This window comes from Arxiozyma heterogenica (genome assembly GCF_036370985.1).
Source record: "Arxiozyma heterogenica strain weizmannii chromosome Unknown scaffold_30, whole genome shotgun sequence".
NCBI lineage: Eukaryota > Fungi > Ascomycota > Saccharomycetes > Saccharomycetales > Saccharomycetaceae > Arxiozyma > Arxiozyma heterogenica.
In genome coordinates this window covers 194877-222576 of record NW_027042683.1, presented here as the reverse complement: position 1 = coordinate 222576, position 27700 = coordinate 194877, and the positions used below count along the sequence as shown (strand labels likewise).

At 29.9% G+C, this 27700-nt stretch overlaps 14 protein-coding genes across 14 annotated transcripts; 7 read left to right on the top strand and 7 right to left on the bottom strand.

The window, feature by feature from the left end:
- Nucleotides 1-1209: 1209 nt before the first annotated feature.
- Nucleotides 1210-2316, top strand: SED1 (Sed1p; the record flags this gene model as incomplete). Its single annotated transcript, XM_064860200.1, has 1 exon — nucleotides 1210-2316. The coding sequence occupies one exon, from the start codon at nucleotides 1210-1212 to the stop codon at nucleotides 2314-2316; it is 1107 nt and encodes a 368-aa protein (XP_064712861.1).
- A 294-nt stretch (nucleotides 2317-2610) lies between these two features.
- Nucleotides 2611-3435, bottom strand: SHU2 (Shu2p; the record flags this gene model as incomplete). The annotated part of the gene is made up of 1 exon (XM_064860199.1): nucleotides 2611-3435. The coding sequence occupies one exon, from the start codon at nucleotides 3433-3435 to the stop codon at nucleotides 2611-2613; it is 825 nt and encodes a 274-aa protein (XP_064712860.1).
- An 822-nt stretch (nucleotides 3436-4257) lies between these two features.
- PET100 (Pet100p) lies at nucleotides 4258-4590 on the top strand (the record flags this gene model as incomplete). Its single annotated transcript, XM_064860198.1, has 1 exon — nucleotides 4258-4590. The coding sequence occupies one exon, from the start codon at nucleotides 4258-4260 to the stop codon at nucleotides 4588-4590; it is 333 nt and encodes a 110-aa protein (XP_064712859.1).
- Nucleotides 4591-4742: 152 nt separating this feature from the next.
- Nucleotides 4743-4961, bottom strand: TFB5 (TFIIH complex subunit TFB5; the record flags this gene model as incomplete). Its single annotated transcript, XM_064860197.1, has 1 exon — nucleotides 4743-4961. One exon carries the CDS (start codon nucleotides 4959-4961, stop codon nucleotides 4743-4745), a length of 219 nt encoding a protein of 72 aa, XP_064712858.1.
- A 539-nt stretch (nucleotides 4962-5500) lies between these two features.
- Nucleotides 5501-8308, top strand: VPS41 (Vps41p; the record flags this gene model as incomplete). The annotated part of the gene is made up of 1 exon (XM_064860196.1): nucleotides 5501-8308. One exon carries the CDS (start codon nucleotides 5501-5503, stop codon nucleotides 8306-8308), a length of 2808 nt encoding a protein of 935 aa, XP_064712857.1.
- A 349-nt stretch (nucleotides 8309-8657) lies between these two features.
- PDC2 (Pdc2p) lies at nucleotides 8658-11306 on the bottom strand (the record flags this gene model as incomplete). The annotated part of the gene is made up of 1 exon (XM_064860195.1): nucleotides 8658-11306. One exon carries the CDS (start codon nucleotides 11304-11306, stop codon nucleotides 8658-8660), a length of 2649 nt encoding a protein of 882 aa, XP_064712856.1.
- Nucleotides 11307-12682: 1376 nt separating this feature from the next.
- Nucleotides 12683-15427, top strand: NOT3 (CCR4-NOT core subunit NOT3; the record flags this gene model as incomplete). Its single annotated transcript, XM_064860194.1, has 1 exon — nucleotides 12683-15427. One exon carries the CDS (start codon nucleotides 12683-12685, stop codon nucleotides 15425-15427), a length of 2745 nt encoding a protein of 914 aa, XP_064712855.1.
- A 449-nt stretch (nucleotides 15428-15876) lies between these two features.
- TED1 (Ted1p) lies at nucleotides 15877-17340 on the bottom strand (the record flags this gene model as incomplete). The annotated part of the gene is made up of 1 exon (XM_064860193.1): nucleotides 15877-17340. One exon carries the CDS (start codon nucleotides 17338-17340, stop codon nucleotides 15877-15879), a length of 1464 nt encoding a protein of 487 aa, XP_064712854.1.
- Nucleotides 17341-17876: 536 nt separating this feature from the next.
- On the bottom strand, nucleotides 17877-18287 carry APQ12 (Apq12p; the record flags this gene model as incomplete). Its single annotated transcript, XM_064860192.1, has 1 exon — nucleotides 17877-18287. The coding sequence occupies one exon, from the start codon at nucleotides 18285-18287 to the stop codon at nucleotides 17877-17879; it is 411 nt and encodes a 136-aa protein (XP_064712853.1).
- Nucleotides 18288-18671: 384 nt separating this feature from the next.
- GVP36 (Gvp36p) lies at nucleotides 18672-19736 on the bottom strand (the record flags this gene model as incomplete). Its single annotated transcript, XM_064860191.1, has 1 exon — nucleotides 18672-19736. The coding sequence occupies one exon, from the start codon at nucleotides 19734-19736 to the stop codon at nucleotides 18672-18674; it is 1065 nt and encodes a 354-aa protein (XP_064712852.1).
- A 703-nt stretch (nucleotides 19737-20439) lies between these two features.
- On the top strand, nucleotides 20440-21912 carry PKP1 (protein kinase PKP1; the record flags this gene model as incomplete). Its single annotated transcript, XM_064860190.1, has 1 exon — nucleotides 20440-21912. One exon carries the CDS (start codon nucleotides 20440-20442, stop codon nucleotides 21910-21912), a length of 1473 nt encoding a protein of 490 aa, XP_064712851.1.
- Nucleotides 21913-22445: 533 nt separating this feature from the next.
- Nucleotides 22446-23342, top strand: CBR1 (cytochrome-b5 reductase; the record flags this gene model as incomplete). Its single annotated transcript, XM_064860189.1, has 1 exon — nucleotides 22446-23342. One exon carries the CDS (start codon nucleotides 22446-22448, stop codon nucleotides 23340-23342), a length of 897 nt encoding a protein of 298 aa, XP_064712850.1.
- A 414-nt stretch (nucleotides 23343-23756) lies between these two features.
- Nucleotides 23757-24668, top strand: AGE2 (GTPase-activating protein AGE2; the record flags this gene model as incomplete). The annotated part of the gene is made up of 1 exon (XM_064860188.1): nucleotides 23757-24668. The coding sequence occupies one exon, from the start codon at nucleotides 23757-23759 to the stop codon at nucleotides 24666-24668; it is 912 nt and encodes a 303-aa protein (XP_064712849.1).
- A 571-nt stretch (nucleotides 24669-25239) lies between these two features.
- On the bottom strand, nucleotides 25240-25365 carry PWA37_003665 (uncharacterized protein; the record flags this gene model as incomplete). Its single annotated transcript, XM_064860187.1, has 1 exon — nucleotides 25240-25365. The coding sequence occupies one exon, from the start codon at nucleotides 25363-25365 to the stop codon at nucleotides 25240-25242; it is 126 nt and encodes a 41-aa protein (XP_064712848.1).
- Nucleotides 25366-27700: the final 2335 nt, after the last annotated feature.

The following is a 27700-nucleotide window of genomic DNA, read 5'->3' as shown; positions in this document are numbered from 1 at the left end:
AACCTAAGCTATTTGAAGTATTATGTACTTTTTCTTGTTAAATATTCTATATTTTGAGTAAAAAAAATAAAAAGAATTTAGATCCTTTGTTTCAGTTTATCATTAGAAAAGTGTTCTTATTGCAGTTAGTATTATTATTCCCATTACCGTTACAATCATGATGTTGTATTAAACTGTTACTGTATTGCCAGGCAAAAACAAAACAAAACAAAAAAATAGAAAAAGAAAAAGAAGACAGAAATACCTGTTTCTTGACTCAGTCTCTTGAACTTGCACTTCTCTCTTACTAAAGTGGAGTTGAAAATAAAAATAAAAATAATAATCAAAAAAAGGGGGGAGAGGGGGAAAGGAGGGGAAAAAATGGAATGCTCCTGGACCTTTGACCTTCGAGAGAAGCGATGTTTCTATGCTTTTACAAGACAAAAAAAAAAGATTCAAACTCCATTTTGAAGTAATTAATATTTGACCTTGTTGAGTTTTGCAAACAAAAGATTTGGCACAACATACATCAATTTTATTAACAAACATATTGTTCAATGAAGACTACTTCTTTTGTTCTTCTTTTGTTTTTCTTTTGTTCTTTTTCTGTTTTTTCCCGGCTCAAGCCTCTCCTCTTCACAACGGTTGCAAACTTTTTCTATTGTTAATACTGCAATTAACAAAAATTTAAAAATAACAATCAGCGGAGAAAATATGGCTTGACATTATTTTTTGACAGCTCCTATTACGTCATCCAAACTATATATAGAAGTTTCTATTTCTAATATTTAAATATTTATTATTACTGTTACTACTATTGTTGTAACTATTATGACTGTTATGACTGTTGCTATTGTCATTATTAGATTTAAATTATTGCAACCAAATTTAGAACAACGAAGAATAGTAAACACTTCTAAAGGAAATATTGCAATTATTATGAGGAGAGATCTCTTCTGTTTAAGAAAATATAAACATATATAAAGTACATTAATTTTAGTTATAATATTCAAGGATAACTATGATCCTCTAGAATTTACTCCTCACATCTATCCCTTTTTAATATCAGAAAAGAGCAATACACCATCAACTAAACACTCGTTTCACCTTTCTATATACTCAATACAAGAAAAAACAGGAATATTTATTTGATTGTATTTTCCAAAAAAAAAAACAATAATAAAAAAATACAGAACAAAATACAAAACAGAATAATTTAGATTCACAGTCATGAAGTTTAATAAAGTATTTTTAACTACTTCACTAGCTACTTTTGCATCAGCACAAAATTTGTATGACCAACCAAATATTGTTCGTTCTTCAGCTGCTGTCTATGCAAATGTCTCTTCTGATGCAATTGTGTCTTCTCCAGTCATCTCTTCTAGCCCAATCATTTCTGCTCCAGTCATCTCTTCTAGCCCAATCATTTCTGCTCCAGTCATCTCTTCTAGCCCAATCATTTCTGCCCCAGTCATCTCTTCTAGTGTAATTGTTTCTGCCCCAGTCATCTCTGCCCCAGTCATCTCCACTGGTCCAAACATCACTACTCCAGTTTCCAATAATAGTACTATTTGTGATACTCCAGGTGCATCTGTTTGTCCAGGCATCTCTACTCCAGCCTCCTATATTGATTCGGTTTGTAATACACCAGGTGTATCTTCTGATTTTATTTGCTCCTATCCAAATGGAACAACACCTATTGTATCAATCACCACCCCTATAACCTATATCTATCCAGTACACAATAGAACTTTGACCGAATACACCACTGAGACTGAAATTGTCACTGCTTTTACCACATACTGTCCAGAACCAACCACCATTATCACCAATGGTGTAACAATCACTGTCAGTGAAGCAACCACAATTACCATCACAGATTGTCCTTGTATTTTAACTAGAACCATTCCAATCCACATTACTACTACTACTGAAGTTGTTACTGCTTTTACCACATACTGTCCAGAACCAACCACCATTATCACCAATGGTAAGACAATCACTGTCGACAAACCAACTACAATTACTATCACCGATTGCCCTTGTACTTTAACCAAGACTATTCCACTTCATGTTACCACTGAAACCAAGGGTAAGACAGAAACTACCTGTGAAACTCTTTGCCCAACAACTGAGGTCCCAGGTGTAACCCACACTCCATCTAAACCATCTTGTACTACTTGCAATACAATTACTCATACCAAAGCAACTGTCACTTTAAGTACCAGCACTAAGTCTGGCGTTACAAAACCAACAGTAGAAGTTGCTCCAAATGGTGCCATTGGATTAACACCATCTTTAATGGGTATGGTTGTTGCTGGTATTATGTTATTATAAATTTGAAACTATATTAATTAATACATTAATTTTTTTATATTCGTTAATTTATCTTTAAATTAACGTCTTTTGTTCCTGTCACTTTTTTTTTATTTTTTTACTATCGCTTTTTTCTATTTAGTTATGCTTTACTATTTTATAATTCTAACTATTTTATAGTTTCAATACTTTCTTTTTTTTTTAATAATATATATTATTAAACAACTTTGTTTATTGTTTATATTTTTATTAATAATTAATCAATCAATTAATTTATAATACCTTATATTCTTTTAAAGAAACTATATTGTTTTACTATATAATTATATTAATATGCAATTTTAGCCATTCATTAATATTATTAATGGATAATAAATATACGGTCCTTTCTTGTTGAATGAAAAATTTTAAGACATTTTCATTGGATGTTAATAGAATGGCATATGCTAATAAATGAGGACACATCACTTTATTATATTTAAAATATCTTTGCTTCGAAAGACTGAATGAATCCAATTGACAAAATCTGTCTGTTGAAAATTTTTCTAAATCATCTATTTCAATTAATAGATAATCCTTTATGCTACTTGGAACTATATCCACGTCGTCCTCTTCCTCGAAGTTTTCCTTGTAGTCCATCTGTTTTAAAAGTTCTGAAGAATATTCGTCACAAGAACATGACCAATGTAAAATATCTACATATATCAAAGATTCATGCGTATTATTATTATTATTATTATTATTAATACTGTTGCTTTTCTTATTTGTATTATTATCATGTATAAATTCAATTTGATTTTTAACTATTAATCTGAATAAGAAGCTTAATTCATGCAAAGAATGTCTATAAAAATTTTCAATTAATTTATTTTGGATATCGTTATCATTATTATCATTATTATTATTGTCTGTACAAGTAAGACTCTTATTTTCTCCCCTGATATCTTTCTCCAATACATATATAAACATATCATTAGACTCTAGAAGAGACAAGGCTCTAATAAAAAGATCTCTTGGGAAAAGATAATACAAAAACGAGGATATGGTTTCATCCAACACATATTTATTTATACCCTTATTGAATGTAATCAGCTTATCAAACAATTCTGATATGTTCAGTAAATCATTATAATTGTTCATACTTTTGCCTTCTTCCCAGTAAAATATATAACTCTAATATTGAACTAAGTAACAATTTCAAAGAGAAAAAATATAACTAACAAGTAATGATAGTAATAAATAAAAAAATTAATAGCTCAATGAGGAGAGATACTTATGGTTATTTAAAATTTATAAGTTAAATAAATTGAATACTATTTATACATTAAATATAACTTTTTTGCTTTTTTTTTCAATCACATAAAAACACCTCCTAAACTAATCTACATGCAGATATATATATATTTGTCTGTCTTCTACTAGCAATGATAATAATATAATTCATATTCTATAAAGGATAGTAAACTCTTTGTTACGCCTTAAACTACCTCACAAATGATAATATAAAGTAATAATATTATAGCCATATTCTCTACCTAACGGCCCTACTCTATTCATTTCACATAATCCTGTGTTGTTATTTTTTTCAGTAACTTCTTTTAATTTTTCCTTTCTGTTTTTTTCTTGTAATGGAAATTCCGGTAATATCCGTCAATTTTCCTTTTCTTTTCCTTCTTTTATTATAAAATTGAAAACGCTATCCCCCTTCAAACATACAAATATATGTATGTACATATATATACATGTGAATGTAAACCATAGCCAGTACCATAACTACTTTAGATAATTTTGACATAATATTAACCATTGAATCCTTAGTATATCAAGAGAATATCTAAAAACAAAAAAAAAATAGTCTTGTTTTAGTAGGTGCAATTACACACGAAAGAGATAAAGTCAATAGAACTAATAGATAAATCATTTATTTTTTTCAGTGAAAGCAACAACAGATAACAACCAAAAATGAGATTTAGATTACCATTTAAATACACAAGAGCACAGTTGGAAGTATTCAGATTTTCTTTTTGTCTATTAGCTCCAATTGCTGTGATGTACTATATTGGTACAGATACTGATCGTAAATTAAATGTTCCTGGGTTTTGGCCAGATCCAGAGAGTTTAAACAAAATACCAAAAGAACCATATGAAATTAAAGCTGAGTTAGCTAGAATGAAAAAAGAAAAACTAGAAAAACGTTTAAAATTAGAGAAACGGTTAGTAGAAGAATTCAATATCGATCTTGAAGCAGAGAAGGAGAAAGTTAGAAAAGAGTTAAGAAATCAGATAAGTAAATGATTAACTATGTATTGACAATGCCTTACTATATTAAAATATAAATTTAAAAACAAACAAACAAAACAAATCCTACGCATATTAATTATTTATTAACTACCTTTATTCTATTCCCCTTTATATATATATATATGTACATATATCCATTGTAAATATTACATATTTTCTTCTTCCTCCATCGGATTATATATATTCTTTGATAATAAACGATTTAATTCAGACTTAACGAATTCTACTTTTGATGGATCAACCAGTAGATGAGTATCATCCAACTCTTCTAGTATAATATCGTGTCTCTCAAAGTCAATCTGTACAATAAGTGCCTTTATTGATGGATCACACTGAAGTAAAATACCTCTTCTAGCTCTTGCCATGTTTTATTCTATCCTTGTCTATTTCTTTCTTTCTTTCTCTAATCTTCTATACACAATTTATCATCTATTTTATATTCACACACACTCGCTCATTAAATGTCACCTCAATATCTACACTTGTAATTGAACCAATACATGGATATTGACATTAACCTCCAGAACAGTTTTAAAATGGTTAGTCTCCCACAATCTTCGTAACACAGTCACCGCTACACGTATATCCATCTATTTCCTTAGATATTTGGATATGAAAAGGTACTTTGGATTGGATATTTTATGCATTTAGCAAATTTCCTCTTTTGGAGTGACGGGAAACCCTAATCAACCATATGCGTTAAAAACCCTAAAAATCTCTCATACTATAATAATCTCCAACTGCAACAGTTAGTGTAAACTATGTTAAATAACCTTGTATAATATGTGAATGTGGATTTGATAATAATGCTTGATTATCGGTAGTGTTTTACCTTTTTATTACCCATTGCTCTCAAAAGATCATATTATTATAACCATATATGTATTTCTGAATGAGTTGATAGATGACAGAAAACAATTTAGTTACTAATTTGGACGAAAAAATAACTTCTAAGGACTCTAGTTTAAAAGTATCATTGAATAACGCATTAGAAAGTCACAAATTCAACGAGATAAATACAGATATTGCAATAAATAGTTACAGTGCAGACATTAATAAGAAAGAAAGTGAGAATCGTCAAATATTCACTGAAACAAATGAAATAAACATAGATAGTGATAAGTCCAGAGACACAGAAGAAGATTCAGAGGATTCAGAAAATTCAGAAGAAGAAGAATACCCACCGACGTTGAAATATACTCGTATTACTTCAAAATTGCCGAAAAGTTTCTTTGCTAGAGATAGTGTATCTTCTTGTAAATTTACAGACACTGTGTTTCTCTTTGGTACCCATTCTGGTATATTGCATATAACAACTACTGATTTTAAATCAATTCAAACATTGAAATGTCACAGATCTTCAATTCTATCCATATATTGTGATAATATCAATTTTGCTACTGCTTCAATGGATGGAACCGTAATAATAGGTTCTTTGGATAATCCATCACAATTGACTGCCTTTGATTTTAAAAGACCTGTCCATTCAATCATATTAGATAATGATTACAAATCCAATCAAAAATTTATATCTGGTGGTATGGCTGGTGAAGTCATTCTTTCACAAAGGAATTGGTTAGGTAATAGATCCGATATAACATTATCAAAAGGTAAAGGTTCTATCTTGGGTATATACAAATTAGGTAATATTATTTTTTGGTTTAATGACGATGGTATTTCATTTGTTGATAGTATTACCAAATCCAAATTATTGAATATAGGGTATCCGCAGTCTGTAAACAAAAGTAATAATGATTGGAACAATGATATTTCAAGACCTGATCTATTTATACCTCATGTTGACTTCCCGGAAAGTGACAGAATTATAATCGGTTGGGGCTGTAATGTTTGGTCACTAAAAGTGTCACTTAATCAAAAGTCAAATCAGGATTTTACTCATATAGGTTCAATACTCTCAAGTGCTGCATCTAGTCTTAGAGGGGTTCCAGATTGTCAAGTTGAATTAGAACATTATTTCACTGTAGAAATGATAATTGCCGGTATTTGCTCCTTTAAAGACGATCAAATTATCTGTTTAGGCTATGATAAATGGAAGGATAATAACCATGAATTACAGTTAAAATCTGGTATCCCTGAATTACGTATCTTTGATATAATATCAAGCGAAGAGATCAATAATGACGAAGTAATTGTTAAAAATTATGAAAAATTATCAATTAATGATTATATTTTAACTAGTTTCATATCCAATGATTCAACTCCCAAATATTATCTGATAAGTACCACTGATTGCATCTGTATTCAGGAACTATCTTTAATGGATCATTTTGAATGGTTTCTAAAACATAATGAATTGTTAAAGGCGTGGGATATTGCACAATATATCCCCACCATAAGTTTCAAGGATAGACTAGATATCGGTATAAATTATTTGCTTCAAGAAATTCAATTAAATAAATGGGATACTTTAGGATCGAATATGTTCAAAATTTTTATGACAGCAGAAAAAAATATTAGTAAAAATACCAATAGAGATAATGCATTGCACAAAGAGTTTATCAAAGAACAATGGCAAACATTAATATTTAAGGCATTAAACTCACAAGAGATTAGCTCTGATCTAATTGATAATATTCCACAAGACTATAATTTCGATCCTTTAATATTTGATACCATTTTAGATTATTTATTATCCAAGAAAAATTTTGAGGAATTTTCAAGATTACTTCATAATTGGGATATTAAGATATTTTCATGCAATGCTTTAGAAGAGAAATTAGAAAAATTAATAAAGGAATCTTTAAATAACACAGAAGTCAAGGCTTATAGAGATCAACTTATTTATCTGTATGTGATAACAAAGAAATATTCAAAAGCTATTAAACACATGCTTTTACAGAAAGACAAAAGAACAATTGATTTGTTATTAGAACATCCACAATTAATTCCCGAGTTTATTGGTTCATTTATAGATATAGTTTTACTGGTTTATGATGAAGATCCTTCCAATATCTCATCTTTGACTAGAGACACAATTCAAAGAATATTCCAAAAATCAATTGAATTAGCTGTAGTTGCCTCAAAATATATCCCATTAGACGATATAATATCAATGTTTAAAAACCAAAATACTGCTAATCTGAATAAAGTACTTTTAATTGTGATGGAAACTTTATTAGAGAAAGATTCTCGAATTATGAGCTCTCATGAAAATGAAATAATTGACTTATATATAGCTTGCGACAAAACAAAATTACTTCCATTTTTGAAAGAAAGAAGACATTATGATATAAATAAAGCAATTGAGCTTTGCAAATCTACTGAAGGATTATACAATGAATTAATATACTTATGGGGGAGAATTGGAGAGGCGAAAAAAGCACTTAAAATTATTGTAGATGAGTTAAATGATCCACAAATGGCTATTGACTATGTTATCAGTTGGAAAGACGAAGAATTATGGGACTTTATGATCACTTATACCATTGACAAACCTGAATATATCCAATTATTATTAAAATATCCTGATATTTTGGGTAGAAGATACAATAGTGTAATAACAGGTATTGCTGATACTTTATGCATATCAGATATCAAAATAGCAATTGATGGAACTTTGAATAGTAAAGCATTGAGTTTAGAAGTTATTCACAATATACTCCAACTTGTAACTGATGATTCTTTACATGCTGCTAAAGAATATTTGAAGTTAAGTGCAAAGGGTAAATATTTTGATGTTGAGGAAGATTAATGATCTATTATTTGAAAGAAAGCATTATAATTCTTTATATATATAATATATATATTACAAAATTAGTTCCACACATTAAACTACCATATAAATATATTATATTACAGTTACTTTCCACAATATTCACCTGTAATAGAGTCTTATCTTAAATTAGAAGAAATAAAAAGTGTTTTTCTACATACTTCACCTAATAAAGACCAATTGATTCTGATACGTATAGTTGAATAAAAACAAAAACTATAGATGGAAATACATATTAAATGATTGTGAAATGACAAAAAATAATTTTGTATTAAGTAAAGTATTTAATACATATGCAATATATATAATAATATGAAATTTATAATGACTAAAAAAATGGAGTAGTATTTCTCAAATTATTATCTAATGATACTTTATCATTTTCATTGGTTGGTAAAAGATTCGAAACCTCAGTTGTAGCAGACAAAACATTGTCGAGGTGATTTTGCCTTGTTCTTAGTTTAGACTTATATAGTTGTTGTCTGGTTCTTTTAATCATTTTCAATAAGGTCATATAGTTAGAACGAATTTCATTCATGGTACTTCTTGAAAGAGATATTTCATTATTTTCTGAGTGTTTTATAATATTACCAAGTGATTTAGCAATATCAATGTTGGTTTGCAACATATCTGGAGAAAAATTATGATTTTGAAAATGATTAGACATATGATTAAAACTAGGAAAAGTTAAAGGTATGTCAGTATTTGATCTATTTGAGATTAAATTATTCAAACCATTTTGTTCGAAATTTGAATTTCCTTGTGATAAAATATTATTATTATGAGATTGAATATTATTTAATAAATTTTGATGATTATTCTTGACATGCGCTTTTTCCATACCTATATTTGGATTAGAATACAAGTTTGAGATAGTAGGTGGCGGAGGTGTACCATTTCTTATATTACATGGTAATGTAGCCTCATTCACTGCTTCTGTAGAGTTTGGAAGTGTTACATTACTTTGAGTATTACTTCCATTATTGTTTATTACATCAAATGAAGTAGAAAAAAGCTCATCGAAATAGTCAGCCCCAGCAATATCAACACCCAGATCTTGTAAGTCTAAGTCTAGGTTACCATTAAAGAACAAACTTGGTTTATCAATTAAAGTACTGACATTAAAAAGATTATTACTGTTATTATCGCTACGACTATTATTGATGCCTTGATTTAATCCTGCAAAATATCCATTTATATTATTATCCAAACCATTATCAACAGAATTAGTAACTGTATTTTGGTCTATAGTACTGTTATCCCTCCCTAACAGATACCTGCTTGTATCAGACTGAATTCCTGAATCAACACGAGGAGTAGCCAACAGATATAATTGACTTGGATCTCTAGTAAAATGATCCATATTTGAATTTTTTGCTGTAGCATTCATTGAACTTTGCTGAAGTTGATGGTCACTATGCAATGGTGGTATGTTGGTTAATTCATTGACAATTCCATCTTTATAATCTCCTACCATATTTCCAGGTATTCTGTTAATTAGTTCATCTATACCAATCTGAGATGTAGATGTACTCGAAAGAGCGCTTTCTGAATAATATTCATTTTCAGGTTCCAGTTCATCGACTATGGCACTTTCTACAAGTTCCTCTGTACTTAAGAAATTTGTATTCTTATTTTCTATATTTAAATCTAATAACATATCATACTCCCATTGTTTTTGACAATGATATTCTCGACACAAAGCATTTAAATGTGCTTCCAAGATTTCGTTTTTCCTGAAAGCCATAGATATATGTTGTGTTAAGGGAAGCATTTCGGGTGGAACTAAACCCGAACTTTTCCAGTTCGCCTTTATTGCATTAGCAGGAATAGAATCCCAAGCTCTTTTGATAAACTTAAATGCATTTGACATCGTCAATTGACTTTGCTCAAAACTAATATAATATTTCCTACCAAGTTTATTTTCAATTTTTCTTTGTAACTCAATCAACGCCTGATATTGTTGTATTCTGTACCTTGTCTTAAATTCATCTAGTACACCCCAATTGAATGGTAAAAATCTTGAATTTGATGAAGTATAAAATAATGTAATATTTTTCAAGTTTAAATTAACAATCCTATGAGAACATGAATCATCAAGTACCACATAAATCTTTCTGTTATCTGCCACCAGTCTTTTATCCCATCTGGCCAGCCAATTATAAAACAGATTACTTGTCAGCCAAGCTTTTCTATTACTGTGATAAGATATTTCAAATTTATTTGCCATCTTTTCACCTAATTGGGACAATTGTACAGGGTTACTTGGATCATCGGGGAAGTAGTTTCTAAAACTTCTATACGAATTATATTTGCCAACGACTAAAGGTTTCAATTTTTCAGATCCGTCTAGATTAGAACAGAGCATTACTGTAGCCACTTCTATTCTTCTTTGAATATGCGACATTTCATATTGTGCATAATCTAACGGTAGATTGTATGCTAAAAAAGTTTCATCTAAAGTGAAAAGATCCTTTGGTCTAACGTTAGAAAATAATTGTTTCAGTTGCTCCCTTTCTTCAAAAGTCCAAATCTTGGGGGTCTTTGGCAATTCTTCATCTAAATCAGAGATATTAAAATCCATCCTTGAAAGAAAATTGGAAATCCATTTATAAGAGAAGGAACCATTGCCTTCTCTTTGGTTTGCAGGAATACGATGCCACACTGCTTGGGCAGTGTCTTGAATAATAGGAGAAGTGATAGGTATACCATTCCATATACTTTGAGAGATCCATTCTTGTAAAATACGACGTACTAATACATTATTGGGTTTTCTTAATCGATTTGCATCCTTTTCGTGTTCTTTAGCATTCATATAAGTCAACTTTTTAGCCAGTAACCTTGAGATAGTACCTTGAGACGGAATATTAGATAACTGGAAAGCTTCATATGCCCATTGAGCCAATTCTAATTGAGTCCATTTTGGATGTCTTTCGGCCATAAGACAAATATTATATCTTTGCTCAACAGACAACATTATCTTTCTGGGAGTAGTTATCAAAATCTCAATAATAATAAAAGAAATAATAAATTAATGATATGAAAAATAATATTTCAATATAGGATATAAATAATATGACAGAACCCAATAGAGATCAATAAATATAAAAACCGCAATCAAAAATAAAATAAGATAAAATATAAAAAAGGGTCCTAATATATATATATATATATATATATATATATTATCACACTATTATATGCTAACTTGATAATATATCGGTATCTATATTAATTTAAATAAATATAGATTTTTGATATATGTTTTTTAATGATCTTCGTTTAATTATACCCTCCCTTCCTCACACTCAAAATATATAATAAAATTCTCAGTAAATTGAATCTTTTCTTGCTTCAAAATATTATAATAGAAGTAACTGTTTTTTTATTTAATTTTTTGTTCCTCTTTAAGTACATTTATCTATTAATATTGAATAACTTTGACATCAACTAAAGCAAGAAAACGCTTTCTAACTTTTAATTCTCACATCTACAAAATAAAAATTGCTCGATGACTTTTTCTTTTCTTTTTTCTTTCTTTCTTTTTTTTTTTTTTTTTTATTTCTTTTTGTTCATGGCATTCTATTTGTAATTTTTAATGGAGGAAAAATAGACTAAGAAAAAATTTACTTCGAAACTTTTTCGTTAGAATTCTCTTGAAGAAGATCAGAGTGCAGGAATGACGGAATATCTTGCGGATTTCGATGCGGAATATCCGGGTTTCTGGGCGATATCCAAAATCCGACAAACCTATGTACACCCACACACCCTCGTAAAGTCCGCTTTAAATCCGCCAACTCCACGTTTCTTTTTTTTTTTTGTTTCCTTCTCTCCCTTCTTCGTAACACCCATACATACCCTGAGACTAGCAAAGCAAAATACGAGAAAAAAAAAGATAACAAAAAAATTTCACTAAGAGAAACGATGAAAGATGATGATGGCGAAGAAAGAAGAAAGATTAGAACCAGAAGATAGAACTTTGTAAAATATTCTAAAAGCATTAAAATACATTTAACGCTAACCACATACATACTATCTAAACGAAATTATCTACACACCTTTAAAACTTGAAATATCTAATTTTTGTCAATAGCTAATTGAGTTAACATTTCAAGTGATTAAAGAAGACATAGTATAGGAGTGTATATGATAGAAAAAGAATTTCCTCATATCTACTAGAATATATCAACGAATTGAAAGCTGTTAAAACTCCTTTTTAACCACCAAGTGGAATATACATATACATATATATATATTATCCTCTAATCTATTTATTAACAGCTTTTTATTTATTTATTTCGGAATAAATTAAATCAATTTAAGTGGAAAGATAATTTCTGTAAACTATAAGTCATGGCACATAGAAAATTACAACAAGAAGTAGACAAAGTTTTTAAAAAAATTAATGAAGGTCTGGATGTATTTGACACATATTATGAAAGACATGAAAGTTGTACAAATAATCCTTCCCAGAAGGACAAATTAGAATCTGATTTGAAAAGAGAAGTCAAGAAATTGCAAAGATTAAGAGAACAAATCAAATCATGGCAAAGTTCGCCTGATATTAAAGATAAGGATACTCTACTGGAACACAGAAGACGAGTAGAAATAGCCATGGAAAAATATAAAGCTGTTGAAAAGGCATCAAAGGAGAAAGCATACTCAAATATTAGTCTGAAAAGAGCAGAAACTTTGGACCCTGAATCAAAGGAAAGGCTGGAGACTGAAAATTATCTTTCACGATCAATTGACGAATTAGATAGACAATATGAACTGCTTGATGTAGAAATTGATAGATTACAAGCGTTGAATAAGAAAAAGAAAACATTTTCTCAACTTAATGAAGAAAAGATTCAAAATCTCAAAGATTTACAACTAAGGTACAGATGGCATCAACAACAAATGGAATTGGCATTACGTCTTGTTGCCAACGAAGAATTAAGCCCGCAACAAGTTATTAACATAAAAGATGATATTAATTATTTTGTAGAAAATAATCAAGATGATGGTTTTATAGAAGATGAAACAATATATGATGACCTTGATTTACAATCAAATGAGGCCATTGCTCATGAAGTGTCTCAGTATTTTTCAAACCAACTATCAGAAGATAATAAAAGAGCCTATGATGGTACTGCTAATGGTATTTCTGGTAGTAGTGGTAGTAGCACCGCTATAAATAATAGTGAGAATAGTAGTAAACTAATAGATACGTCTAAGTTATCAAAGAAGGAGCTTAGAAAACTGGAAAGAGAAGCCAAGAAAGCTGCTAAATTGGCCGCCAAAAATGCAGCAGCAGAATCTTTATCGCAAGGTCCGACTCTTACGGTAAAGATGAGCACAAAATCACCAAATCCTGTACCACATGAAGATATACGAGATACTACTCCAACTCAAAAAGCAAGCAAAACTAATGGTAGTGATGAGAAGATTAGCATATCTACCAGTATTAATAACACGTCTATTTTAGCTACATCGTCACCGTTAACAAAAAAAACAACAAATAAAAGCCCGAACACAATGAATGATAATAACACATCAAATGATACTTCTATCAATGCAGTGCACACACATATTCACCAAGGGGCAAATGGTGTTACTGGATCCACTATCTTAAAACCTGCCACAATTCCAGCAAAACCAGTAGGAGACATGAAATGGTCTACCGCAGCTGCGCAAAGTTTAAAGAAGGATGATGAAAAGCAAAAGAACACAATTAAGCAATCATTAGTATCATCTTCACAGCAGAATAAAATCAAATTAAATGAATCCACTCAACTTCCACTAGGTAGTACAACACCAAGAGTGGGAACTCCTGTATCAATACATAATAAAAGTGTCACTACAAACGTTCCATTAAATAAAATTGGGCAATTAGAATCATTGACATCCATAAATACAAATAAATCTGTTCTGAAGACATCATCAACTAGTTCCACTGCCACTATACCTACTTTAGGGGCTACAACTGTGAATCAAACCAATCAGCAGTTCCAAAAAGGTCAGTCCGCAACCCTTGATCAAATAAATAAATCCAAGGTAGAAACCGTAAGTCAGAGTGATAACCTTGCTAACAGTGAACAATATGCTATTAATACAAATAATGACAAGATATCAAAAGAAAAGAAATCTGATGAGACTGATTTAGTTACAAAGAAAGAAGTTTCTGAAACTGAATCTGACACTGATTCATTCTACGACTTCATAAATGATGATGATGAATTATTACAGGAACCTCTGTGTTTACCTGAAACTTTGGATGAAATACAAGCAAAAGAAAATAAACGTATACAATTGTCCAATAGTTTTAGTAACGATTGTGGTTTATTGACGCTACCCAATGGTATTAATGAAATTATAATGGAATACGAAATCACTAAGAATAAATTGTTTCCTAATGATGGAAAGCTTGGTGGTTACAGACATAGTATTGACGTGTGCAGAATACCTAGATTTTATGACATTCCATTAGGTGTTAACCCACCAAATCCCTTAGATGCATTTAGATCTGCACAACAATGGGATGTTATTCGTGCGAGTATAAAAGATGAAACAGAATTTGATAAAATATTAGATAAATTTAGAGGACTGGAAATGTTTACATTATTTTACCATTATTACTTTTCTATTTTACCAGTTGAAAAAAATATTGCATTTGAGTTACTTCGAGAAAAGAACTGGAAAATTGGGAATGATGAAACCATGTGGTTTTTGAGACAAAGTGATATAAAATTGCAAAGTAAACTATTTGAAATTGCCGATTATAAGATTTTCAAATTGACTGATTGGTCAGTAATTGATAAAATCAATTTTAGATTAGATTATGCAAATTTGAAATACCCAGAAACTAAAAAGTATGAAACATCACAATTGAATGGTTTAACGTCTGAAGATTTAAAAACCAAAATAGATAGTAATAATATCAATGATAACAATAAACATAATGACGAGTCCATTGATAACACTCATAACAATATCTCTACAAAATCATCTAGTTCTAATACATCATCCATAAGTTCTGCATCTCCAAATACTTTAAGTCATGGACAACAACTACTTCAACAACTAAAACAGGGGAGAGTCACACTGGATGCCTGAAATATTATGTTGTAACTTTTAAAGGTTAATGTCACTTTTTGTGCTTTTGTTATACTATTTCAATGTAATGTAATCCCCCTCCCTTAAAAAAAAGAAAAGAAAAAGACGTTATCACTAATAATGAAATACACGTTGATTAGTATGAATAATTGTTTCATTTAATGTTTTATATTATTATTATTATTATTATTAGATATAAATCTTTTTATGTTTTATTTATTTGTCATTTTTTTTATTTGCTGTTATATATTGATTTATTTAATATATAGTAATCATGAATCACCATCATTACCTTTCCTTTTCAACAACCGTAAAAATATCTGTTAATTCCACGAAAAACACATATATATTAATGTTAATAGAAGATATAGGTAAATATATGTATGTACGTTCTATAGTGATATTCAAATTAATTTTTGAGAATAGAAACATTATGCTAATAGATTCTTTTATAATACTAAATACAAAGACCATAAAAATCCAGCTAAAAGTGCAGATACTTTTGAACACCACCAAAAATGTTGAACAGCAAAGGGACACAAAGAAAATGTCCATTCCCATTGTTTCTTTACATAATTAAATTGACCAGTTAATAACCCAGTATTACCATCAAATTCACCCATCATGGACCTTACTGTAACTTCTTTAACATGATAATTAAAGGATTCATCAGAAGAAAGGGGGTATTTTGTAGCAACCCACTTACCAGTGCTTGAATTTTTGTTATATGTAACTTCACAACCAACGTGATCATGACCTACTAGGATAATTCCTGGTTTATCACTGTTAAAAATCAAATTTAATACTCTATTTGTAGTTTCTTCACTGATGTGATTTTGAGATCTTAACAATCCAGATTTATAAGGTTCTCTTTCGAATCCATTTGGATAGTATCTAAACTCTGGACCATCGTAACATAATCCTTCCTTTTTGTAAAATGGAATGTGTGTTAATAGGACAGTGCTGCCATTAAATTTTCTTTCAAATAACTGATAAAGGAATTCCCATGTGTAATCAACAAACTCTGATTGTAAAGCTGGTCCTTCAAGAAGCAAATCATTCAACACAACTAGTCTCCATGTCTTTTCATTGTTTTTCTCATTATTATTGTATTCAATCCAATAGTTATCTTTACCAAAGAATTGTTGAAACCTAGTCAAATGTTGGTATGTGACATCACCTGAATAACCTGTATCATGGTTTCCAGTAACATTAATAAACAAAAAATCTTCGTTTTCGGGGTCCCATGAATAAACATCATTGTAACCGAATTCAAAATTTTGGGTCTTATTTAACAATTCAAACTGATCCCCCCAAAGCTTCCAATTAGCCTGATATAAACCGATGTTGTCGTGGTTCTGAGATTGAATCTCTGTTAAATTTGGGGAATTCCTATTAAATATTCTAGTCATATATCTTCTGGTCCTATTAAAAAATTCGTCATCAGGGATCCATTGGGATGAAAAAAGATCACCTAATACTGCAACATGACTTGGATTCAATCTTTTCTGCATCATCGAATAGATATGGCCTAAATAGAAATCGTTACCAAAGATATCTAATCTTGTTCTGTATGGAGTATTTTTCCAAATGCCTTTTATCTGTGGATCACCAAACGCTAGAAGATGGATTTGATCACTATTATTTGAACCATTAGTATCTGTAGCATTGGAATTACTGAATTGTTCCAAAATATCATTGATGTATCTTCTAAAATAAAAGATGGATTTATCCCATAGAGATAATTCATTGACAGCAAGATTTGGTCCACTGTGGGTATCGCTTGGGTTGTTGGGACATTTCCAGGAACAACTTGTTGGATGTATAGAAGGATATGTGAAAATGAAAATATTACTTAAGATTGCCAAAATCGTCGCCAATACAGCCAATTTTTTAACCCAAAGTTTCATCATAGCATGCAAAGCAAACGTTAAATTTAGAGTGTATTACTGTCTCCTACTTGAGTAGATTGAGTAAACCTCTCCACCCAAAAAAAGAAAAAAAGAAAAAAACCGAGAACACACACACATATGCATATACATATTATATATACATACATGTATAATTGTATTCATTAAAGATCAAGTTATAAAGATTGTCGATTTTTTTAACTTCATAGTATGGTTTATATCAAAGAAGTGGAAAGATGCAAATTAAGCGAAGAGGAAGGGAAGGTGGGGAAAGGCGAAGAGGAAGGGAAGGTGGGGAAAGGAGAAAAGAGAGAAAAAGATAAAAAATGAAAAAAAAAAAAAAACTAAAGCAACTTATCGGTCGATTGATTTGATCTCAACGAGTGTCACTACGTTATTAGAATTAACAAAATAAACCATAAAACAAAAAAAGAGAAGAAAGAGAAGGAAGAGAAACGTTTTAATACATTCTATGCATCTGTACATATATTTATGTATACATATATATATTTGCACATTCGTATGAGTTTTTGAATTATTTATTGGAATAAACGATTATAAATCTGCTTGCCCAAATACTGAGTATGAGATTTCAATAAGTTATATTCATCCGATTGTGAAAACAAGTAAAGTCCGTCCCTGCATTGACTATAGACCAATGGTAGATCATAAATAAAAAATTGTTCCCATCCACGAAGATGAATGGTGATGACAAACAGAATTATGTATAGATAAAACAACCTTTTAATCAGTTTAGCCAAATTTGTCAAAAAGGACCAAGTTATGTATAGCATGACCACTATAGTCGAATATAAGAACAACCTTGGGTAACTGGAACTAAATTTTATCACTAGAGGTATCAAAGTTTGTAAAAATGTGATGAAAAAATTTAAGACCAACACGACATAACGTTGTGCATCTCTTTCTAATACCTGTTCATTGAAATCCATAACTGAAATAAAGAAATAAACAAATATGTATATAAATATATAAATATAAATATATAAATATATACATATATATACTCTTGTTTTGTTTGTTTCTTTAAACAACTCTTGCCTATTTTATACACCTGTCTATGTTTGTAATATATATAAAAGTTAAAGTAGTAATAAAACAAAAACAAAAACAAAAACAAAACAAAAAAGAAAAAGAAAAAGAAAAAATATATAGAAAAGGATAAAAGAAAAAAAAAAGGTACACAAATTTATTGATCTCTGTTAGCCACAGATACTAAGATTTAAGTAGCTAAATTAAATTATCTCTACGTATTTACTTGCTGATATATATATATATATATATATTTATTTATATGATCTGATTTTTTTTATAGTCTAATTATCCAATTCTTCATCATTATCATCTAATTCAATTGGATTGGTGTCGACAGCAGTAGCTTCAGCAGTTTCAGTAGCCGTTGTATTTTCATTTGAAGAAGAAGAAGAAGAAGGAGGAAAATGAGAAGAAGGATTGACTTCTGGGAAATTAGTATTTTTAACAAAGTTTTTCAATAAGTTAGTAGACATTTCGAAATATGATAATTGTGCATTAACCAAAGATTGTAAATCAAATAAAAACTCTGAATTGGCCAACACTTCTTGCATGACGATAGTAGCATGTTCGGTGACTTGAGCAAATTGGTCTTCTAAGGATTCCATCTGTACCCTTAGGGAAGCTTCCTTTTCTGGTTTAGCATTCATCAATTTAGTTCTTGCCACATCGTATTGTAATCTTTTGTTGGTAACCTCCTTTCTTGCTCTATTTGCTCTCTCAATATCCTGTTTCAAGGATTCTCTTAATCTTTTGTTGAATTTAGTTTTGATTAGCGTGTCCTGTTGTATCCTTGCTTGAGCAATTTGGGTCTGTAAATTAGAGAAATCCAATAGGATGGAAGAGGTTTGAGTCTCCTGTGGGGAAAGGTTGGCAGAGGATTGGTTAATCAACTCGCTTGAGGTGAGGGCAACTTTGCTTAGAGCATAGTTCAAAGTCATTGGGTCTTTGACTGGACCAGGAGACAAGAGGATGTTTTGGGCCTCCGTGGTAGAAGTTGCGTGAGACAAGTCGACGATCTTGGAGGAGATTGTTTTAGACAAGTCGTTGACTGAGTCCTTGATGAATTTAGGATAATCATAGGATTCGTTTTCGTAGATGGAAGTAATCTTTAAGAAATGTTCGTTAATCAATTTCAGAGTATCGATTTTCTTCTCTAGTTCCAGATATTCCTGTGGTAGTTGGGATATGTCGGTGACCTGACCGAACTTTTCTTGAACCAATCTCTGGGTGGATTGTGCAAAAGATGGTAGATTGGTTGACAATTCTTGGGTCTTTTGAGATACTGTGGAGGAAATTTCTTCTAGTTTCTTGGTCCAACTACTAGCGAATGAGTTAAAATTTGACATTTTCTAGATTGTTGTTATTTGTTTTACTTAGTTTTAATTTTAATTTTAATTTAAATATAATTTCAATTTTGGTTTTTATTTTATTTTATTTTAGTCCTTGTTTAAACAAACAAAGATACACATACATATGTCCAGTAAGGAAACAAGAAAGGAAGCAGGCAAACATACACAGACTAGAAAGAAGTAAAAGCTAAGACAGATCGATCAAAGAATCAATCAATTCAATCGAACAAGAGAGCCTTGCATAGTGAAGATAAAAAAAAAAAAGGAAAATAAAAAAAGGAGAGAGGAGAGAACAAACCAAACCAAATCAAAAGAAACGTTTTCCTTCTCCTTTTCCCTTTCCTTTTTTTTATTTTCTTTTGCTTTGCCTCTTCATTGAATATCAAAATCAGTACACCACACCACACCACACTTTTTTCTTTCTTTCTTTCTTTTTCAAAAAGAAGAGACAACTGCCTGTGGGGCACGTGACTGCTGCTCAGAAACGAGAGGCCGTTTTTTCTGCTGAAAGGTGAAAAACTCTTTTGCATCAGGACACCACGCAAAATACTCACCTCTGTGGTGCATGGGTGTGTACAAACCTGCAACGATGATACAGTAGATGATATATTGTTACGGATATGTATAGGTTTGTATTGATATCTTGGTTCTATTATTATTATTATTATTATTATTATTATTGGTATATATATCTGTTCTAATGACTATGAGAAGCAAAAAAAAAAAAACACCTGCCTGTGTATGTACAATGTCGTCTATTACAAAGAGAATATTCTCAGATAAAATGTTTTTACCATCATCAATTATATTGTACAATGTTAAACGTTTACATATAATCAAACTAAAGAATCGTTTATCTTCATTATCTTCTGTGAAATATAACAACACCGGCAATGCTAATAGTAGCACAATCCTCTCACGGATTGGATTTGAATCATACTATAGAATTAGATCAAATATCGAATCCCTGATACAAGATATGTCTAAGAGACCATTACCAAGATTGGATTACGACTTTCTAATGAAATATATCCCAGCAACAAATAACAAATTCTCTCCCAACCAAAAATATATAATGAACATCCAATACATGAACATGCTATTAGTAATGACATGTCAGCAATTGGATCTCATCCAAAAGATCCCCTATATCGTCCTACTGAACCCAAAGATCGAATTAACACACTCCTTGTATCTAAAGACTCTGCAATCTCTCTTGTCCTTCAACTACCCCTACGACTTATACGACCAAGAAAAAATGAGAATGATCATGGAACAGTTCTTAAACGACCATGAAGACACACTCCTCACCCTGAGCACAGGCCTACAAGAAGTCCTGGAGCATAACTCCAAATTCAATAATAATATCAATTATGAATCCCTGATCACACAGTTCTTGAATAAACATCTGTTGATCAGGATCAAAATGAAACTGATTGCCACACATTATTTGAGATTGATGGAACAAGAAAATAATAATAATAACCTTTCTGGCGACGGATTTCAAAAACAGGTAGGTATCCTGGATTCGCAAGTCAATGTGAATAAACTGATCAAACATAATTTCGATTTTGTTATCGATATGTGCCATTTACAATATGATCCAACTCTACTGCCAGAATTAACTATCACTAGTATCAATGCAGAAAGAGAGGAAACGAACCAAAAAAATAAAGATATTACAGTGCCCATGGTACCAATAATATTCGAATATATTATGACAGAAATCTTGAAAAACTCAATTAGAGCATCGATCGAGAATTCCATAAAACTGAAAAAATTATCTGGACCACTAAACTCACAAATTAATATAAATATATACAAAGAAAGGAAAGATTACTCAAACGAAATAATTGTCAAAATAAGTGACCAAGGTGGTGGTATCAAACCATCTATCGAACCTCATATCTTTGACTACTCTTATACAACATTAAATAACAAACATATACGGAAGAGAAAAAGTAGTGATAACAAAAGTGACATATCAGAAGAGGATTCTAATCTGTTCGGTGATATTCAACCAACTAATAATAATATAGCTGGAATGGGTTTTGGCTTACCACTTTGTAAATTATATTTGAAATTGTTTGGTGGAAAATTAGAGATCCAAAATTTGTATGGCTATGGTACTAATGCATATTTAACTATTCCATTACCACAATGGTATAAGTAAGTAAATCTTCCTCATACTCTTCTATTCAATTTAATAAGTACATGATAAAACACCCACACCCACACCCACACTCTCTTTACATATATATATGTAGGTTCATATAAAGATAAACCACCGCCCATCTAAATATTGCTTATTGTTCTTCTATCGTTATCTTTGAATATTATTTGTATATAATGCCATTCAACTCTTTCCATGCTTCATTTCTCTCTCTCTCGATGATTTTGTTCCAATCATCTTGAGGAAACTTCGGGAGCGAAAAAAAAAAAAGAATGTTTTTTTTGTTGTTTTTAAAGTTATTTCGAAATCTTGAAATAGAAACAAAATAAAATTATTAGATTTACAATGAGGATACAATCGAATCACAAAAATAAAGAAGCAAAAAAGAAAAAAAATAAGGATATATTATATGAATAAAGTTTTTAAACGCTGATGGGCTTAAGCTATTTTCCCTCACACCTTTAAATTACTGTTTTTCATATAATATTCTGGGGTAATATATATAACTATATCTGGTTCAAATTAATACTCAAATGGCATTGAATATTGGTATCTATGAAGTTGGTATAATTTCCACTTCTTTGTTATTGATCTTAGCATTCATTCCATTGTATAGAAAAGAAATGAAGCATAAAAATTACAATAAAGTATTAGAAGCCAGTGGTGTATATAAATCATTCCCATTGGTCACCAAAACTGTCTTAACTAAAGACACAGCAATTTACAGATTCGAATTACCAAAAGAAAATGATGTACTAGGTTTACCAATAGGACAACATATCTCTGTTAAGACCACTGTTCCAGATAACGAGTCTCCAGATGGTTTCAAAAAGGTTGTTAGAGCTTATACCCCGATCTCACTGGATGAGGATTGTCCAGGATACTTCGATCTTTTGATTAAGTCTTATGAGTTAGGGACCGTTTCTCGTATGTTCGGTGAATTATCTATTGGTGATAGGATTAATATTACCGGCCCACAAGGGTTTTATGACTACACACGTAATTGCCGGAATGCTATCGGGATGGTTGCAGGTGGTACAGGAATCACTCCAATATATCAAGTGATGAGAGCGATATTTGATGATGTTAAGGATAAGACACAAATCTATTTAGTATATGGCAGTCGCACTGAAGCAGATTTATTCTTGAAGAATGAAATTGATTTAATGGTTTCCAAGAGACCAACTCAATTCCATGTTTATTACCTCGTTGAACAGACTGATAGAGATGATTGGGAAGGTGGTATTGGATACGTGACACGTGAAATCATGGAAGCACATCTACCTCCACCTGGACCAAAGGATAAAGTTCAATTATTAATCTGTGGTCCGCCAAAGATGATCTCTTTTACAAAACGTACTGCAATGTCCATAGGTTTCCAGAAAGGTGGTCCGGTGTCCAAGATGCAAGACCAAATATTTGTGTTTTAATCATCTTATTTCAGTCTCTTCTTATATATATACTCTTATGTACATTTACATAGTTTTTTTTTTCATCTATTGATGCATAATTCCCAAATTAGTTAAATCAGTTTAATTCCTCAAATTAACCAGCCAAGTATGTATACCTATGGGCATCTTTTATCTTTTTATAACAAATTTCTTTCACTTTTGAATTATAAAGAACAAAAAGAAAAAGCAAAAAGTAATAAGAAAAAAAAAAAATCAAACTATTACATTTAAATCAGAATAGGAAAATAAAGAAGCAAGAAAGGAGAAAAAAAAAATCAAAACTAATTATGAAGAAAGTACACTTTAACTATTTTTACTACTAGTAAACATTTTTATTAGCGTAGCAAAACTTTTCATCCACTATCTATACATCAAGATATATGTGTGAATATAATGACATCTATACAGGTTAAAAAGGCATTAAATGCATTATTGCGTGATCCAGGAAACTCTAAATGTGCAGATTGTAAAACACAACAACATCCAAGATGGGCCTCCTGGTCCTTAGGTGTGTTTATATGTATTAAATGTGCAGGAATACATAGATCTTTGGGTACTCATATATCGAAGGTAAAATCTGTGGATTTAGATACTTGGAAAGAAGAACATTTAACTATGTTAATTAAGATGCAAAATAATGATCTGGCTAATGAATACTATGAGAATAAGTTGAGTCATGATACTGAATCGCAAAACAAATTGAGTAAAATGTTGATGGATACGAACAAGCTAAGTTTATTTATCAGAAATAAATACGAATATAAAAAATGGTGTGGTTTGGACAAAATAGTTACGAAAGATACTAATAATAGTGATAACGACAAAAATACAGGAAAGAAATCAAATATTGATTTATTAAATTCAGAACATACCACTACCTTTGTTTCTAGCATTAATAATGGTTCTATTAAAAGTAATGTAGAAGAAGACACCAGTGCTCAATCGACATTAATTAATCAAAATAATCTCCACCACCCATATTTAAAATTGAATCAAATTGGCACACAATCGCAACCAAATATAGTCTCTAGTAATACTAATAGTAATAGAAATATCATGTCAAAAAATGATAGACCAGATTTGAAACGATCTATTTTATCATTATATTCTAAACCAAAGAAAACCAGTGGTATGCATTCAATGACCATGCCATCATTAGGAGATACTAAATTTCAAGCGAATAATATTATGTCAACAAATAACACTAGTGGTAACAGCACTACTAGTGTTAATAGTTACAATAACACTAATAATTCAACTGTATCATTAGATGACAATGAATTATTTAAGAACGTCTGGCAATAAAATAAAAAAAAGCATAGTTAGTAGATATGTACATATACGCAGATAAGTAATATGATCTTTCTTTTATATATCATAGCAGAACTTTTTTTCTTATATCTTTTATTAAAAAAATGCATGCGATACTCATTAATATGAAAACACATAATACTTAGTATTTTTCTTGAGAAACCATAAAAAACCTTTGTTAATATACGCATTAGTTCAATTTATTATAATTACTATATAGATACATCATATATCAAAACAGAATATATATAAGACAGACAAACTTTAAACATAAACGGTTAGAATAAATTCTCTGTTTCCCATATTTATTTAACATTAAATAAACAGAAGAAGAAAAAAAAAAAGCACATTGAAGCACATAATTCAATTAATTATTATTATTATAAAGTGTAGTAATATTAGTTGTAATAGTTCATGTTTTTGTAGTGAATATTCATATACATGTTAAACCATAATTTGTCTAATTATGCCATAAAAATTAATAAACAAAATAAATAAAGCAATTTCTTGACTCAGGAAAACCAAATAAATAGAACAAATTGACATTTCAAACCAAACTATTTTATTAATTGATTTCAAATGGAACAGATTTCTTGTAGCGAGTCATAGCTATACTATGAGCAGAGAAATATAGACATGAAAGACAGACGAAAATAGTAAAGAATAAATTTAAATCAGAAGAAAACAACATGTTAAGAAAATCTGATACAATTTATGATATATATATTGTAAGCAATTTTATTAGATCCTAACGCCAATTTAGAATGTTTCAATGATATCCAAAATCAACTGATGAGATAAGGAAGAGGATATTTTGATGGAAATCTTGGACGGTTAATTGAAGCTTTATGCTATGGTGGACTTCTCAAGGATATATAAGAAAACACCAACAAACTACTAAAGCTGGCAAAATTACAGAAAAGATGCTAAACAATCATTTAAGGGTCCAGGGCCTTTATATATATATATATACTATGTACTCTATGGTAAACATTGAAGAAAAACAAAAATTGTTACTTGCTCTTTTTTTTTTTCTTTGTTATGGATAGATGATCTCCGATGTAAAATGCTTTTCTTTTTTTTTTTTATTTTTTTTATCTAGTTCAGTTTTTTTTTTTGTTCCCTGTTCCATACAATGGATATATATGTAGCATAACAATATAAATTTCAGTAGAAAACAATAATTTTTTTTTTCCGCTATCTCCTTGTCCCTTGTCCTGTCATAATAATAATAATTGAGAGAAAAATAGAAGAGACAAAAAAAAACAATAAAGCCAGAGCTAAGTGCTTTCCATTTTAGGAAATAATGGGACTGTGTCGTGTGGTATGACTATATTCTTTTTTTGTTTTTGTTTTTGTTTTTGTTTTTGTTTTTTCTTTCTTTTTTTTTTTTTTTTAATTTTTTTTCCATTAGATAGGTTTATCCAAGAAAAATTTCGAACAATCTTTGTTAGTGTTGTAAGGAAAATATATCAAACCTAATCAATAGACACAACTGGTGAACAATTTAGTGGATTCAAAGAGATATACTTCAATGAACCATCTGAATTAGAAAACTCCATCTTTAATCGTGAATTGCAAAATTTCTATGTTGATTATATATTCGAGAAATTTCTAAAATATACTTCAGACCTAATGTATAAGGAGAAATTAAGTAATAAGGAAGCATTTGATGTATTGAAAACCTAACTGCTTTTACTTTGAAATATTTAAAAATATATCATAAAATCTTTCTCAAGAAGACAAAAAAAATAGACGATAAAAGACTTTTTTTTTGTCTAATTATTTTAGGAAGAGAAAAACAGTAACATCTATTAAAAAACAAAAAACTATGTAAAGAACCCTTACGCGAAATAAATCTTTGTTATTTTTTTTTTCTTTCTTTTTTTTTCAGCATAACTAGTTAAAATAAAAAGGAAATAAATAAATAAACAAATACACAAAAACGCAAAAGGAAAAATAAATCCCTGTAGTCCAGTACTATTTTCATATAAGTAAATTGTTTTTCTATTGTTCTTATTCCTTTTGTTTTCTTTCTTTAGGGATAAGTGTTCGCAAAAAGATAAAAATAAAAAAGAAAGAGATCCTTCTCCCCATTAAAGGCACTTATAATAGATCTATAAATTATCTCTTATTGTCAAACCGTTAACAACTCCTAAACAAGCAATACCCAAGGATATAATATTTTTTCTAGTATTGTCAGAAATAATTTTTTTTTTATTTTTTTATATATGACCAAAATAGATGAGCTTTCAAGGACCCTTTTCCCTATTATTACCATTATAAGAAGCGTAATTAAAATGAGGAAAGGAATAGTGTATACTAAAATAAGTAAAGTTATATGTTACAAAGTAGCATCATATGAGCCTAGTAACTCGCTGATATAGTTATTAATTATAGTCTTATCATATCTGTATAATGTGATAAGATTCAACTGATTACGAATATTGAACATTTATATCTTATGTTGTTTTTTTTTGATTCTACCACTGTAATAGTCAAGTAACCCGAATAATTATATTTTGTTAGAACATCTAATAATATTTGTAAGGATTAATGAGAAATATTACGTTCCATATTAATTTAACTTACTTTTTTTACATACTAATTAGTTTTCCTTTTTTTTTTTTGTGCTAACTAGAAACACAAAGGACGATGAGAAATTTTTGGCCTATAATTTCTCATTTGTTTTAAAGTGATAGAAAATTAGCGCTATTTTTTTTTAATTGTTTCAAATTTCAAATTTCTTTTTCCTTTTTTATAAAAAATACTAAAATAAATATAAACAATACGAAAAAAAAACACAATAGTTTTTTTTTGCGCCTTTTATTCTCTTCTGCAGTATATTGAGATTTCCCTGACATTTTTATTTTTTCTCTGAGATAAAGAAAAAAGAAATTAAAAAAAGCATACATATGGATGCACCAATGTATATGTATGCTTTAACACAGATATCAATAGAATGTTTATTCAGTTCTTTGTGGTGAATAATTTTCAATACATTTTAAGAGTAAAATTATACTTGT